This window comes from Anneissia japonica, unplaced genomic scaffold (assembly GCF_011630105.1).
Source record: "Anneissia japonica isolate Jap-2015-1 unplaced genomic scaffold, ASM1163010v1 scaffold288009_len375886_cov190, whole genome shotgun sequence".
In the NCBI taxonomy this organism is placed as follows: Eukaryota; Metazoa; Echinodermata; class Crinoidea; order Comatulida; family Comatulidae; genus Anneissia; species Anneissia japonica.
The window spans coordinates 83,791-101,070 of record NW_022748146.1 but is presented as its reverse complement, the minus strand read 5'-3'; the positions used below and the strand labels follow the sequence as shown (position 1 = coordinate 101,070).

Genomic DNA, 17,280 nt, shown 5'->3' with positions numbered 1-17,280 from the left:
TTCCTAATTCTTAAATAATTTTGAAAAATTTAAGATAGGAAATTGTCAAACTATTCCCCCACCCCGAATACCGTAACCGCCACTTCCGATGTAGTAGGTAAGCCGCGCCTACTTATCACCTATCGCATGCATGCGCCAATCAAAGACTTTTAAATGTAAGTCCTGTCTTAAAATTAACCTTTGACCCACACGTACGTATAGCGCCAAACTTTCGAAATACAACACATCACGGTGGTACTTTCCCACATCACGCACATCGTATGCAAGAAGGGTCGGTGGTTTGGTTGGTTAGTTAGAAAAAGAAAGTGCTTATTTTATCAGAACATTAGTAAACCAGTTTCTTTTGCTAAGCTACGCATAGAAAATGTAAGTTAAATGGGAGTTATAATTTTGAAAACTAAACTGACGCAAAATAATGCTAGGCCCCAAGGCCTCGTTCCAAGATACGAAGCCTAGGCCTAGGCTAGAGCATGAAGAGAGCTAGGCTAGGCCTAGACTCTTGGCATAGGCCTAGCTAGGCTAGCCTAGGCCTGTCTGTGTGATGGGAATTTCCCAGCAAATTTTCATCACAATGTTAGGGTTAGGCCTAGAGCAGAATACTAAAAAGTTCACTAGCATAGGCCTACATTACCTTTTTTTGCACTCAGCCTCTGTAATTAATGCATGTTGTTGATAATTATGTTGTGTTGTATTATTTATAATCTACAATACAAAACCATCACTGTTTTTTGTTACTGCTGTGTAGGCATCCCAGCTAGGCTAGGCCTGGTGAATAAATTGAGGAACCACACTGTAACATAAAAGGATACCTTAACCCTTTTCACTACAGGTTTCAGGAATGTTTTTTTAAATTTTTTTTAATGATATAATAATAATTAAATAAAGAGTAATAAAATTAATGTTTGATAACAATTGAAAGATAATAAAATGTTTTTCCTAAATAAAATATTATATACTGTAGTGTTGTGTAATTTAAAAAAAAATTATTTTAAGTAATTTTTATAATTAATTTTTATAAATAATTTTGAAAAAAATTAAAAATACTAAGTCAACAGCCAGAATAAAAAAATACATCTTCAAATAAGCACAAATTATTTTTTACAAAATAAAACTAAATTTATAATCATTAATCAAGAACTTTGGAATATAAAAAATAATATAAAATTAGGGTGGGAAAACCACACCTAGTAATCTTTCAAAGTCCAGTTGGTGTCAAAAAAATTAAGAAAAAATATGAAAAGACATAACTGTTGAACTCTTGAACTTCCTGTTTTTTGGTAACCTGCGCAATCCTCATGTTGAGATCGGTGACAGCATAATGAGCAAATCCAATCTGTACCTTACAATAATAAGTGTGACAATGTAATACCCTCTAATACCAATACAGTCTACTGCTGTACAATAGTAATTTTTTGTTTGAAAAGTGTGTGAAATAACAAACGATAAAACATTGCTTGTTTTTAAACTTGAGCTTGAAAACAGCAGCAAAAAAAAAAAAGAACACTGGACTTGGACAAAATTTTTCTGGTTCTTAGAAAAAAGAAGTGTAGGTAGTGCAAGTGTACATTGTCGCTGGCTGTGACACCCCTTCCCTCTCTCCCGCAGCAGTCCGTCTTGAAGTGTAATCGCTGATGTTTATCTTGGCGATTTGTGCTTCCTTAAAACAATAAACATGTCAAAGGTAAGTAATTTGCTTTTGAGTCAAACATTCTTTTAAATCAAGTCAGGGTTTTGTACACTTGTAATTTAGTAAATGTGTTTTTGGCAATTTTAACCATCTCCTCAAATGCACTATTATTATACTATGATAATTATTGTAGAGGACTGTTTATGGTGTTAGTCAAGACAAAGAGGAGCCATGCATCTGAGGTTGAGGGAAACACGCAAGTTTCATCTCTCCGGATTCGGCGAGTCAGAACGAGACCAACTTGTCAGATATGTTTTGGATCTTAAGGCGCAATATTTAGAGTCAAGGGTTAGTAAAGCATGACAACTTTTTTGTTTTGTGACTGTACAGTTACATTTACACTCAAACTTAATCCTTGCTTGACGTGGCATCTGGTTCCAACTAAAAAAAAACTCAAGAAACTCAATACAGTAGTCAAAACCAACCCTACCAGTCATTTGTCTGTAATCTGTCAATGGGAGATACAGGTCAATACATGGTTTTGGAAGGTTGATAATTTTGATTTCTATGCATTGGAAACATTGTAATGGACATAATGTGTGTAATACATATAGACCATGTCTGACCCCGGAAACAGGAAATCAATTTTAGATGAGATTATTAAAAATTTTTATGACATGTGTCTGTGTGCTAAATTTGTAATCTAAGAAACTCAATAACTGTATACATATTGGTTTTTAATTTGGAGTTTAGATAGTTTGGATATGTCATTGATACACTATTTTTGTAGTTCTATTTTTTTTTTCTTTATTTAATTGAAGCAAAATAGGGTATTTAACCGCCAATGTTTATAAGCTAAACTTTTTAAAAAATAAAATATAGTAACATTTCGCCCAGTCTTCTTTAAATAGCTGTATAAACTCCTGTAAGGTAAAACTTCATAACAAAATGTTGAGGAGTGACTAGTTTAGCTTGTTTTTGCCACATATTTCCTCCATAGTCTTCTGATGAAGTCCACTGTGGGAACAAAGCTAGAGAATAAATTCTATATTGTTAGTCTCAAAAGTGCTGCTGTCATTTATTTTATATTCCTCCATAGTATAATGAGTAAACCATAGGGTGAAGCATGGAGGTATGGGTCAAGGACTTTTAACGTCCTTGATTGGGTATCATCAACATACCTGCTTTACACCACATGTCAAAATTAGAAGTCAATCCCTTTCCCTGATGAATCTGTATTGAATAGACCATGTGCACACAAGTGAATGTATTATAAACAATCTCTATTAATATGGAGATAAATGGAAATTTTTTTCCCTATTTTTCCTCAACAGTTTTACCAAAACTTGAACTACTCTAGTGTATTTCAATTATGTGATTTGTTAACTTTACAAACATTGTTTTTGTTTGACAGGATTATCTGGCAGAATGCACGCATATTGTTAGTCAACGACCAATGAGGAGTGAGAAATACTTATGTGGTTGTGCTGCTGGTAAGTGTTTTTACTATTATTAAATGAAAGTGGAATAATTCTGGTATAGTACTTTAATAAATGTGCTGTTGGGACATATTTCCAATGTTCATTTTGTGATTTAAATAGAATTAAGATGAATTAGGATTGACAACATTCTAGCATGCTTCCACAATATTACAGATATCAGACTCTGTCTAGATTTTCAAATTTGCTTTGACAAAAATCTGTACTATGCTTATATGCCGTATAGTTATTATATAATAATAGTAATAGTTCCATTCTTCTATAGCGCATTCCGCTATACAGCAATAAAAGAAAAACAAGTAGTAAATAATTTGCACTACATTGCTTAAACTAAACACAGTTCTGAAAAGCATGTGCGCTATCGGTATTAGTATCCAGAACAGGGCTCCACCCACCAATGTCGAAAGCAGTGTCGCTGCCACACCCGGGTGCACGCAGGCACTCTGTTAGGCAGTATGCTGGGCTTTTGTCTCGAGTAAGGAACAGGTGGAGCCCAGCTCTGCAGACCCGACAAATGATAGCTCATCCGTCATTAATAAAAACCTCCCCAGATGAAATAAGGGAAAACATATGCATATTTCTGTAAACAGAAAGGTTTTTAGTATGGTCAATGTGATGTCATCATGACCTTAATTATGTATGTCATGTTTTTTTCTAATCATATTTGATAGTCTGATCACCTCAAACAATTTTGTACTTATATTTTTATTATGATTCTCTATTTTGATAAAATTGAAAGATGATTTTTTTTTAAATAGGAAAGTGGGTTTTGGTGAAGGATTACATTGTGAAGAGTCACAAAGTTGGTCGCTGGCTTGAAGAGTGTGATTATGAGTGGGGAAGCCCTGCTACAAAGCATCTCAGTTATTCTCTTGGGATGAATAGTCCAAGGCGTTGGCGTGAATATGTTGAACGGACAGGAAAACGTGCATTCAGTGACTGGACTGTAGGATTGATTATTGAGAATATAGAAAGACGACCTAATGTCTATAAGAGGTAAATATTATAAAGGGTAAATTCAATTCATTAGCCTGGTTCTTACGAGAGCCCTAGTATCCGGATTGGGAGCTAACCATTAGCACTAACTGTTAGCACCTGCATGAGAATGCCCAATCGGTTAGCGCTAACCAGTAAGGGTATCCGGATACCGCTAACGGTTAGCAAGCGCTATCAGTTAGCAAGTTGAGCGCGTTTTTATCATCAACCAATCACGCGTACGTATCATCATATTTTTGGTATCCGGATCGGGATTTTCTCTTATGGACGCACGGCACCTAACTGGATCCTTTAGCAGCTGTGTGAGAACATAGCCAAAGTAACATTTATTTAAATCCTTTCCAATTCGTACAATTATATAATACCAGATCATAACAAATTCATGAAAAAAAGAATTAACTTATTTAATTGCAAATTGGATGTTGCTTGATGTTTTATTGATTTTTTCCATTTAAGTTAAAATGCAATCTAAATTATTTATAGTAAAATAAATTTGAATAAATCATTTGAATCATAGTTTATTCTCAATACGCAATTCTCAATACACAGTTTTCATCCAAATATTCTAAACCCTACACTTTGAGACCACTTTTTAAAGTATTAAGTGACAATCTTCAGACTAAGCTAAAGCCAATTAGTTATATATATGGAGACTGAGACCACCTCATGCTTTCAAAATATGGGATCAAATTGATACAAAATAATTTATTACTGAATATTAGCTGTTACATTATAGAATAATTTGAAAGTTTAAATGTTTTCACATCTATGGGGTATATGCTGTTACTAGGAAAAATGAAGGGCAGTACCTGACACCAATGACAAATTCCAGACCAAGAAGTTGTCATCCATTAAAATTTCCACCATTGTCCTGCCCACACTGAAACAATTGTTTATTGGTTAATCTATTGCTATCTGTTTACCCTTTCTACAGGTTGCTCCAGACAGGAGGAGCCAAGGTTGTTAGCATGTCGACAGCCAATACTGCAGATCTAACACATATTCTTGTAGATAAAGCCTACAGAAGCAAAATCAAAACTTTTGCTATGAAAGGTGTCATCTGCGTAGTTCCGGATTTTCTTGCTGAGGTCCTTTTTGAGGTAATCAATCAGTTACTTGAATTTACAACAAATTTATGACAACCTATCCATATTATCAAATAGTAACTATGCTAAGTACTCAGTTTAACAATTAGCAACAGTACGCAGGTTTTAGGATGGCATGCCTCTATGTTATTTATACATACATTGACTTATTAACTAGACTTGCCAGCACACTTACAAAAGCAAGAGGATCCACTAATTAGTCTTAAATAAAACAAAAAGACTGTAACTCTGAAAAGAGACAGAGACATTTTGAGATTAAAAAAGCAGTAATGAAATGGCATGGTAACACTGATGATTTAAAAATACATGATGGTAGTAAAACACTATGAACATTTCAACATGTGTAAAAAGAATTTTAAATAAATCTTTAAAATTTATGAATTTATGATGGTAGTACTATATTTCCTGAAAACATTATAGGTGAGTTGTTATAACACACTTGCAAACCATATGATTGATATATTTCAGGAATCTCCAAATGTTAGCAAGTATCATGTGTTAAGTGTCAACGTAACATTGTCACCAGTTGTCAGTATCAGTGACATGATAGGTAAGTTGACAACTAAAAAGTAGTGGTGATGATGATGACTTCGTCAACATTGAAGGAACAAGCCTTGTATATGTATTTTACTACAGTTGCCAGTTTGCCATCAGACATTGTTTTTTTTCCTGTTTTTTTTTTTGTATTTCAGACTTTTTAAAACACGCCTATACAGCAATCTTCCATGATTCTCAAAACTCTTGTGATAATGTATATGTTCCTGATGACCTCAGTGTCAATAATAGATCAAATTGTCTACTTCCTCTTTGTTGGTATGGAAGTATCCTTAAGAGAAAGTATAAAATGAGTTTTGTCTTAATACGAATAACTGGTGAAGCATGCCATACTGATTGCCAGATGTTGCCATGTCTGCTCTTATGTTTGAATAAATATGGCAAAAATGTAATCGACTAGTTATCTCTTTTTAGGTTCGCAATGCCCTTCTTCGTTGACAAACAGCACCTGCAGTTCTGCATCAGTGGTTGTCAGTGCCTCTTCATCAAAGAGTATCTGTGATCCATTCACAAGGGCCATGCATGGTTGTGCAGCAAAGAACTCTGTTGGCTCTTCTACTAAGAGGATGTCTGCTTCATCAACCACCAACTCTGGATCATTAACAAGATTTGCAATTGCTTCCTGTACTAAAGTCGCCCATGATTTGTCTGCAACGAAAATCACAGGGTTTCAAACCATCACATCGAGGTCAGCCGGTACAAGGTCAAGATCTGTAAGGCAGTTAAGCAATGACAGCAAAAACATGATTGCACATAGTAAACTTTCTAGAAAGACTGCTTTATCAGATATTGGGAAGCAGAAAGAGATGAGATCTCCAACAAGGTATCTAAATAGCACACCAGAGAAAAAGGCAGTGGCAATCAAAAGGAAATTGGTGTTCACAGAAAGTGAGGTGAAAGAGGCTTTGAAACATGTTAAACGACAAAAGGTAATTCAAACAAACCACAATTCCTCTCTAACTTTTTGTCAGTTGAATAGTAATATTGTGATAAATTGTTGTCCAAATATGTGACTTGTAGATCACATCCAGTCCATGGTTATAATAATAATAATATTGGTACGATTCACAATACTTTGTGCTGTCACTGAAAAATGCAATCTGTTGACTTACTGAAATTTGTTGAGAGATCTATAAAACAATGTTATTTAAAGGAATTGTTTATGCTACAGTGGTAACAATTATGCTTTTTATTCCATATTTTAATTCAAAAACATTGTAAAAAATGTTGACATTAATGTTGTTTCTTTTGTTAGCTTGAAACACCAACATATTCAGTGAATCCATACATGATGCAGGCTTTACCAAAGCAAGGCAGTCAACTGGTAAGTGGGGGTTTTTTAATCGAAATTTGTATCTACAGTGTACAATCACAGGTACAGTGATAAGTCAACGGACACTCATGCAAATGAGGCTGAATTCATTGCCCATCACTGTATGGATGGCTCTAGATGTTACTTTCAAACAGGCATTACTTAAGTTATTAGCTTTCCAATAGAAAATGTAAAACATTTTCCTTACAAATTTACTATTATTCCTTTGCAAAAACTTTAAAGTCTGGTTTGCATACAATTGCTACATGTTATCGCTGGCTTTTTTTGGCAACACTGGTTGGCCTAGTAAATTGGGGAGCCTTACCGATTGCATCATCAGAGATTGCTTCACAGTGCAACGATTGCAGGGAAAAGAGTGAAGCAATTTTATGGAAACCACGTTTTAGTTGCCTGGTGAATAAGTATAATGATTTTCTTAGTGAAAAGTCAGTAAAACTATTCAGTTATTTTGGGTATAATGTTGTTTCTTTAATATATAGATTAAAAAATTTGTCTATATATTCAAAAAACAATATTATTCTAAATCAACTTAAGACTAGATGAAATTCTTCCAAGTATTCAGTTATTAACACTATATATGTTATTATTTTATTTAAATGAAAAGACATGTGCAGCGCCATTCTATAACTTAACATCCAACATCATTGAAGGAGCTATCGAGGAAGGCCTGTGGGAAGAGGCGGTACACATGGCAAAGACTGAAACATCAACTTTCCGTTACCCTCCACCCAGGGTGCTACACACATTTATGCAGGAAATGCTAGTGGTAAGGCTATTTCATATACAACATGATTTTTTTTCAGTATAATACTTTAGGGCAAAAGTCAGGAACTGGCTCAGGACAGAGGAGGTTGGACATCTGCCATCAAATGAAGAAAAGTCCAACCCATGATCAAAATGGACATGGACTCAAAATGTATATGATGATGATGATGATGATGAAAATGCATATAAAGTTCATACTATACTTGTATTAAATAATGCAAAGTAGGTATGGGTCTTTGTTTTTTGACAGGGACAAGCTAATTGATATTTTGCTTCATTTACATGATTTTTTTAACCTAGATTTATGCATTTTTTCATGATAATCATTCATGTATGACAGTGCTCATTCATGCATAACTTATTGTGACACCCCCCTACCCCTTTGATTTTCAGACTGAAAGTAGTCCATTAGCCCGTGACTTATTTAGTGTGTTGACAAGATGCCAGTGTCTTCACCCTCCATCAGGCATGCATCTGCCTATCAACATTATGTACTTGCAGTCCTTCTGTACAGAGGGGGTAATGAAGAGTAATGAGAAAAGCTCAGAATTGTACTTCTGTTGTGACACTCCATGGGACTTTATGAATTATGTGATTTGTGGAGCCATTTCTGCAGGCCAGGAGTCAAAAGCAGTGGAAAGAGGTCAATGTTTGTTACTTCTTCACTACTTGGTGGCACTGTTTGAACAAGACTTCAAGGCATTTTGCGACAGGTAGATTCTATAGATAGTTTTAGTAGCAAGGTTACCAAATGATTGTCAAAGTGCCTCTCTGAGGTGTTAGCATTTTCATAATATACTTTCTTACCTGACAGTGGTCTGGTCCAGATAGATATATATATATATATAAATGGACAGATCAGGCTATAACAGGTTTGAAGTATAATTTATAGCAAAGTTGGCTGACTTGTTTAAATATTAGATTGTGATAAGAATCACAATAAAAACAAAAATAACAACATATTAGCATTTTAACCTAAAATAAAAACTGCTTAAATTGACTTGTGTATCATTTGATGTATTATCCTAACTTTTCAGGTGGCGGAACAAAGACAAAATGAGGCAAGGAGTTGAAGAGACGATGGTGGCAAAAGTACTGTGGCCAAGGGGACCTGTCAAGCCCACTGTTCCTTTTGTAAGGAAGCTGATGGACTACTTAGTGCAGGCACTAGACATGGTCACTGTTGACAAGGGTAGTGAGAGCCAGGCCTGCTATGGCCAGGCCAGTGATGAAAAGTCATCATGGAAGTGCCTTAGATTACTCCAAGCTTTATTTGGCATGGCAGCAGAGTGTTGTAGGATTGCTGAATCCAAAGAACCAAATGCTGTGTTGACAGGAATCAGTGAGGAGGGGCTTGGCTCAGACCTGGTCAGAGAAATGGTCTCAAGGTTGAAACAAAGTAAGATATTAATATAGAAATTGCTTATCTTAAGCAGCTTAATGGGCCTGAGACACAAAAAGGCTTGTGTGCGTGGTGTACATATGTACATGTTCGTATACATTTATGCTATTATTTAATAGGACTTAACAACAATATCCAATTGGGGGGGCTTAGTTGCAATGGTTCATTATGCTTGGCTTTCACATTTTGACGTAATGTTGATAATTATTGCCTTCTTGTAGTTTTAGTTTTTTTTAACATAGCTTCTTGTTTCCTTGCTTATACAGGTGGTATGTTGATCAACCAGAAGTGCGTTGAACTGTTTCTTGATACATTGACCTGTTCATGGGTCAAGACCATGTCTTTGGTCACAATCCTGTCAACCTATGACAGTGCTTTGGTGGCTAATAGTAACAGCAAGATGAAGGACCAAAAACTTTCTCTTGGAAAAATTGTAAGTTAAAAAAAAAATTATTATTATAACAAATCAGGACATGCAATCACCAAAAAATCGTACACTGGTATTTAAAATGCTCATATATTGGCTATTAATGAATCAAAATTCTCCAATTTTGCATCGCCCATCCCTAACTCTTACAGTGAGTTATTTACATGTGTACCCTATATTAAATTACTAATAAAATCATATCCTTACCTAGGCTAGGTTGTCAATTACTTATCTATGCCTAAAGGCAGCATATTCACATCCCTATTCTGGTCTACCGCCTGCTCTAAAAGTGTCTTCTGCAAATCCCCTTTTTAATTCCTTTTTGTTTGTATTAATATTTCCGGCATCAAAACATACTCTATAAAATTCCCTGGGAATCAAGATAGGTTGGTGGCCACTCTTTAGGTTCAGATTCAAACAGTGGATTTTGGATTATTTTTAGACCTTTTCAATATAATTTGTGACTTAGTTTAACTATTTATCAAGGCAAATGACCTATTGACATAATACAAGTTAAAGTACTATAGACAACAACGTAGAGGTTTTTTAATCCTTAGAAATATTTGATTCATTGGGGCACTGCGTATATTTTAATTACTGTGTTGCATATATTTGGTTTATTGACATGCTTGCCTTATTTATGTTCTTGTAGGTTACTTGGTATTTCTACCTTCTACCAGAATCTACCTCGCGCATCAATGCAGTACGTGCCCCAACAAAGACACCAGATGTTCCAAAGTAAGCACAACCTTAAGTATTATGACAATGAGAGTGCATCTGATGCCTGGCAACATAACATATACTTGGCTACACTGCACATGCTCATAAAAATTTTAACCCTACTGTGTAGTACTTGAATCTAAATTGCAATTATTGTTGGGGGAAAATTAAGATTAAATATTTTTAATTAGTGCATAGTTTTTAAAGTAAATCATTGGCCTGCTATCTTCTTTAAATGTGGACTGTTTTATGTTTTCTAGAACTGAATTTGTATATCATCAGTGTTCTCCCAAAGTCGTTTTAGTCGTCAATTTTACCGGTAAAAATAACAAGCCATCTGGTAAAAATTCTGAGTTTGTAATATATAAAAAAATAATTGAAAGGCCTAGTGGTCTAGGCTAGCCATTTTTCAATAAAGGAACATTATTCCAGTCTAGGACTAGGCTATGTGTTTTTTTTTTTCAAGTCATTAGACCCATTCAAAAGGGGCAATGCTTCACACTGCGCACATAGCTGAATTTTTATGGACAAATTTACCAGTAAAATTGTTTCAATTTTGAGAACAATGTATCATGCCTTATTTTTTTTACCTCTATTTCAGGGTACAAATAAAAAGTGAAAGACCATTGAAAGTAAACAAAAGGAATGCGAAAGGTAATATTTTTCTGAGAGTGTTTGCTAAAGCCTCTAATGACACCTTCCCTAAAAAACCTCATAATTTTTGCATTCTTCTTATTGTTGAATGATAAAATTGTAAGTTTACAACAGTAGTGCACAGATGTTTACTAAGATGTATACCTTGTATATGTCATGGATATTAAAATTTTATTTATATATTGCCGTATATACTCACATACAATGCAACCCACATATAAGACGACCCACTGTTTCATGGTCGGAGTTCCTACTTTTTATGGTCCTGATACTGCATCTAGCTGACTAAAAATGGAGCCAAATACAAGGCTAATCTTCCAAATAATACTATTTTATTTTAAGTTTTTAAATGTTCATCTAAATGTTATTTCCCCGTATTTAAAATTGCGTTCATTCATACTAACATTTAATAGTTTAAATGCAGTTAGTAAATTTTGCATCTTATGAACCATCCGTACACAAGACGAACGATTTTTAAAATCTAAAATTTGTATGTCATGCATACAAGAATGACCCCCACCTGTTTTTTAATCGTAATTTGCTATTTTAAGCCTAGTCTTATACACTTTATACATTTTAGGCCTATATGCAGTAATTAATATTAAATATTTTTTTAGATTTTATAAGTGTATAATTTCATAATATTATTGTAATCTGGAATTGTTGTCAGTCTTGTACTGTTTTTAAACCTAAATAAATAATAAAATGTTTGTTTAAAACTCAAGGTGAGACTGCTCTACAGACAGCCTGCATCAAGGGAAATCTTTCCAAAGTGAAAGAACTGTTGAAGGAACCCGGCATTGATGTGAACAGTCAGGACAATGCAGGATGGACTGCAATGCATGAGGCTTGCAACCATGGGCATGTAGCCTGTGTCAAGGAGCTATTGCGATTTAGACCCTTTAGGACTATTATGGACTACTTTGACAAGAGTAGTAAGTAATTATACAATAATTAATAGGAATTTATATACTGTAATTATAAACTTGAATGATAATCGACTACAACAAATAAAGCAATGTTTATTTTTATTGTTTCTTACAGAAACCTCATGGACTGGATTAAATTTACTTGCAGCGCCCTCTTGCGGTACAACTCCTTTGCATGATGCTGTTATCAATGGCAGAATTGAAATTGCAAGACTGCTGGTTCAGTCAAAGGGTTAGTGGCTACAATTTCTGTCTTTTTCCTAGTACTTTGTGTACTGTTGCTTTATTCTCATAGTTAATCAGAAGGATAAGTTATAGTTTTTTTTTTGTAAATACAACAATGTTTTCTATCCTCTTTGTCCAATGCAAATGTTACATTATCATAATCATATCAAGTTTTACCTCAATAAATTTACATTGCCATTTTTTCTTAAAATGAACACCCCACAAAAAAAAATAGAACCATCTATCCTAGGTCATCAAATGACCACCACAATACCATAAAACCTCAAATAAAAGCCTAATGGGCTCAATCTTGAGAAGAAGCCGAATTGAAGCCCCCTCTTTAGTTTGTAAAAGTAGCCTCGAAAAGAAGCCTATCTTTGAAAGAAGCCCATGGGCTTCTTTTCGAGATAATGCAGTACAGACATTGTATTTCAGAGAAACAAAATAAATTAAAAACTTGCTCGGTTAAAACAGTAGTTTAGGTGTTTTAATGCCGATTAATACACCCTGCGATAAAGACTGGTGTTACAGTGGCCCGTCTTTTGTTTTATAGTAGTAAATGCCAAAATTGACAGCATTCATTTTGAAACAAAGCCCACTCTTAACTCAAAAGTAACCTCGAAAATTATGTACGCATATAGTAGAACATTCAGCAATTACCATAAAATCCAAATTATTGCACTTCATTCAATGCTCATGTTCATGGAAGCTGACCTTACTCATTTGAATCTGTATTCAAACTAGCATTCAATATTAATCTGTAGTACTGTATTTTAACCTGCTCACTGACTACTACTAGCTTCCAAGAAATTGAATGTATTTGTAAAGAAAACTCATGTACAACTTTTGTCCGTCTGTAGGAAAGAAACTGCTTTCAGCTATGAATGTAGATGGATACACTCCTCTGGACTACGCTGTTACAACCGAGATGAAAGCAGCATTGTTGTCATTTGACAAGGAGAACAATGTTGAAGGTACGCGACAATGATATTTACTGGTGATGCTAGATAGGATGAAAGAGTAAATAGAAAGGATTGCACTACAGTTTTTAACTGTAAATACTTTGGTGGTTAAGATGCTTGCCATTTTAATTCCATGCTAGCTTCAACTAATTGGGCCTAGGTAGCCTCCACAAATTGTGTCTGCAGACACTATATGGGGCTTGAAATGCCAAAACTAGCATCGGTGACAAAAGCATGAACATTTTAGTAAATATTCTCATTATAAGCTTTAAAATGGTCATTTACTAGGATTGACTTACTGTTGCCAAATAATGAGTAAAATTATTTTAGCTTCTCTGTACTATAAAGTAAACATTCTTATGCTTATTACTCAGTCCATTAGCGACAGTACGCTGGTTTTGTAATAGCAAGCCTCATATGGTTACGGCAAGGATACCTACAATTTCCATATTTTACATTAATTTTTAACCTCAATTTTCCTTTTTTTTTAAAGAATCGCCAAGTATGTCAAGTGTTGACAAGGTTCACAACAGCTCTATGCCTGATGACCAAACGTATCGTGAAGTTCTCGGTCAGCCTCCAGTTTTGGTTGATTCTACGAAATGTGCAATATTTGCTACGTTGATCCAACATCTTCTGATGGATTACATTATACGCAATGACCTGCAGATACTGAGGCAAGAAGTAGATTGTGCTCAATCTAGAATTCATAATGTCAAAGTACGCCCTCTATCATCTAATGGGCAAACATCCCAACCAGGCTCTGATATCCGGGCTATACTGCCAGAATGCGTGAAACAGTCCAATGAGGAAAGAGTTCTGTGCGACTTGACTGTTTTTAGTCAACTGAATGATCATCTCTCCAACTTCCATAAGCACTTGAGCAAGATAAGCATAGGTACCAGTGCATCAATATTGTTGAGGTTACAAATGCTAGGCGGCTTTGTAGATAATAGTGCTGATTTGTAGTTATGCATACTACTGGACTGTGCTAGCTAATGCCTCCTGTCATAACTAAACGTGTGGGCTGTGGATTATTGGGTGCTCATAGGACTAGCAAATGCCTCAGCAACGTGTACAAAAGTTGTATATTAGAAGTTTAAAGTACCAAAGATGTAGCAGAGGGCATTCTTTTATGTCGCACTTGTGTATATATATAATTTTATATTTCATGTTAACGACATTGAACATTTTTTAAAACATTGTATGCTAATATGTTACGGAAATATTTAACGCTTATACCTTGATATCTACTTTAGTTCAAACGTAATATATCTGCATGTTCATTTATCTTATTACTGTAATGGATTATATACTAGTACAGTACAAGGCAAGAAGAAATATAAGCCAAGACGTTGAAAACTTAACTTTTTATTGTTTTTCTCAGTCATTTTCATGTATTTTGTTAGGATCATCAAACAGACGGTGCTACCAATGCTAGATCCCTATACTGTAGTATGCTCAAGTAAACCAACAAAAATGATAAAGTGTAAACTTCAGCAAACATTACCTCCAATGTATGCTTCTTTGGTAGTCAATGGTTCTAAATTTTAAACAAATAAAAAATGAGAACCTACATCAACAAGGTGCAGGTAAATCACCTTACATGTGCTAAAAGTGCCATGGAAATTCAGACAAACTAAAGGTGGGATTGGAACAAATATATGAAAACCCAGTTTGTAAAAGATTGTCAAAAACCCTGTACAACAGAGATGATGGAAGAAACAGGCTGGTATTCAACATGCACATGTGGCATATATCTAATGCACAGCACTATATCTATCCACTATAGTATCACTAAATTATTAAAGCTACTGTTAATGAATAAGCAGCAAAAGCATCAGTGTAGTTATCTATCAATACTGATGAATTAATTAACATCATCTGAACTAATCATCCATCTTTATAATACAGGAGTATAAGATATGGTTATACACACAGTATTAAAGAACACATTCTACAGTATCAGTTCAGGATTAGGTTATACAGATCATTTCTGAAAGCTCTAAAAAAAAAACCTTGCATCATTCCCTATTCTTTCTCTATACAATTTTTATAATTACTGTACACTCTAACCAAGTTTGCATCATTATATGACCCCATTTACATTTTCGTACCAATCATATTCTGATATGTTGCTTATTTCTTATGGAAAACGATGCAGAGCCAGGCTAATTTCATATCTAGATGAACAAACTGTCAGTTATTATGTACCCTTTAGTGCCATGTAGGCCTATCCTGACTTATTGACATTCACTCTGGAATAACCACTTTGCACATGTGGCTCAAACACAAGAGAACATGACATTGTGAATAAACATTTATTAACCCTATTTTGTGTGGCTACACCACAAAGCATTTATTGAAGCATTTTGTCAGGTATTAGCACATCCATTTATGCTTGTTAAAAACATTTCCAGCTCTCTGAACTGCAGATTACACTATACACTGGCAGTTTGTATTGATTGCCACATGGGGCTTGCCATCCCAAATCCAGCATCAGCGAACAAAATGTACACCAGAATTATTATTCTCCACATTAGAAGCTTTAAAACGATGTCATTTACTGGAACCTACCTAAATGTATTACAGCTTCTCTGTATAAGTATACAATACTTATACAGAGAATTGTATAAGTATTGTATACATATACAGAGAAGTATAAGTATACAATACTGCCACACCCTTATGCTATTTACTCAGTTTCACAATTCGTGACTGTATGCTGGTTTTTGGATGGCAAGCCTAATGATTTCAAACTAATATTGGCTAGAAAATGTCCATTTTAAGAGATTTATTTCCAGCTCTATAGTTGTAAATAAAACTTTTATTTATTTTGTTGTCTGTCTCAAAATATTCATCTCTGATCTTGTAATTCTACAAGAAATGTAGGCACTGTTGAATGACAAAGCACAGCTTAAGTATTACAATCAAAAACCAGGCCAGTTCCAGTCACATATGTTATAGTAACATTACTAAAGACATTTAAATTGTAAATTATAAACATAAAGATACAAATTCTGTATTATAGAATAATTGTATTTATTTAGACATCACTGCATTTTACCAACAAGAGTCCAAGTTTCTAACACACTGTTTCAAGATGTTCATTGCTTAAAACAGAAAATGTAAAAATTTGTAAAACAAAAATATGTATTGGTAAACTAAAATTAACAAAGAGAGGATTAGCCATTCAGTTTATTTCTTAAAAACACTGGATTAGCCAATCAGATTTATGATTATGGCAGTTGCTATGAATAATAATTAAATACATTTCAACACAAATATGTTTAAACAGTATTCCTTGATGATGAACTTAAACCAAAGACAAACACTCACAAATATTGCATCATGGATCTTACAAAGATTAACACTCATCTAAATTGTTTCCTTGACAAATCAGATAAACTATAAAAACAAACAAAAAAAAAGTAAAAACTTGGACAACTGTGGAAATACACTGTACTCTTGAAGCTACAGTACAATAAAAGCTAGTAATAATAATCTTCAGAAAAACTAGTTCAGTAATAATAATATTTAAACTAGAAGATTTTGACACTGCATTTCTAAATGGAGTTTTTGACAAAGAAAAAATAATCGTTTTCTTTTACCCATCTTTCTAACAATTTGCATTAGGTATATTGCTTCTTGAAAATGGTGTCCATTTGTGTTTGTTTAGATAGAATTCCTTTAAATTCAAGTTTTAAATATATTAGTTATTTTTCAAAATATACGATAGAATCCCTATAGCATAGCTCAGGGGCGGATCTTCCCCCTCCCCCTTTGGAAGGTAAAAAAGAAAAAAAAAATTGAACGCCCAAAACGCCTCAGGTTATTTTTGGGCGTCTAGAACACAAACATTTTGTGGGACATCCCTGGACCTGTCTCTTATACACATCTAGATGTGTATTATCTTGATTGGCCCCACCCCCTTTTGGACATCTCTGGATCCGCCCCTGTAGCTGATTAATATTTAAAAATCAACAAACCACAGAGCAAGACAACGATAAATTGTCCAATAATAAACTAATGGTTTAACTTTATCGAATTAAAATGTGCACATAAACTTAATGAACAAAG

The 17,280-nt window shown here is 34.3% G+C and overlaps 1 protein-coding gene across 3 annotated transcripts; it reads left to right on the top strand.

Moving 5' to 3' along the window:
* The first annotated feature begins 210 nt into the window (after positions 1 to 210).
* Positions 211 to 15,041, top strand: LOC117120676 (SMC5-SMC6 complex localization factor protein 1-like). 3 transcript variants are annotated; one of them, XR_004447401.1, is made up of 19 exons: positions 211 to 366; positions 1,821 to 1,975; positions 3,042 to 3,120; positions 3,885 to 4,122; positions 5,057 to 5,222; positions 5,697 to 5,778; positions 6,198 to 6,712; positions 7,039 to 7,107; positions 7,721 to 7,882; positions 8,275 to 8,594; positions 8,919 to 9,280; positions 9,550 to 9,716; positions 10,363 to 10,448; positions 11,032 to 11,084; positions 11,810 to 12,019; positions 12,129 to 12,245; positions 13,099 to 13,212; positions 13,694 to 14,786; positions 14,819 to 15,041. XR_004447401.1 is itself a non-coding variant. In XM_033265703.1 (18 exons), the coding sequence occupies exons 2-18, from the start codon at positions 1,859 to 1,861 to the stop codon at positions 14,167 to 14,169; spliced, it is 3,333 nt and encodes a 1,110-aa protein (XP_033121594.1). In that variant the 5' UTR covers positions 211 to 366; positions 1,821 to 1,858; the 3' UTR covers positions 14,170 to 15,041. The 3 variants fall into 3 exon arrangements, 2 of the variants coding, with proteins under 2 accessions (XP_033121594.1, XP_033121595.1); XM_033265703.1 differs by having other exon boundaries at positions 13,694 to 15,041; XM_033265704.1 differs by lacking the exon at positions 11,810 to 12,019 and having other exon boundaries at positions 13,694 to 15,041.
* Positions 15,042 to 17,280: the final 2,239 nt, after the last annotated feature.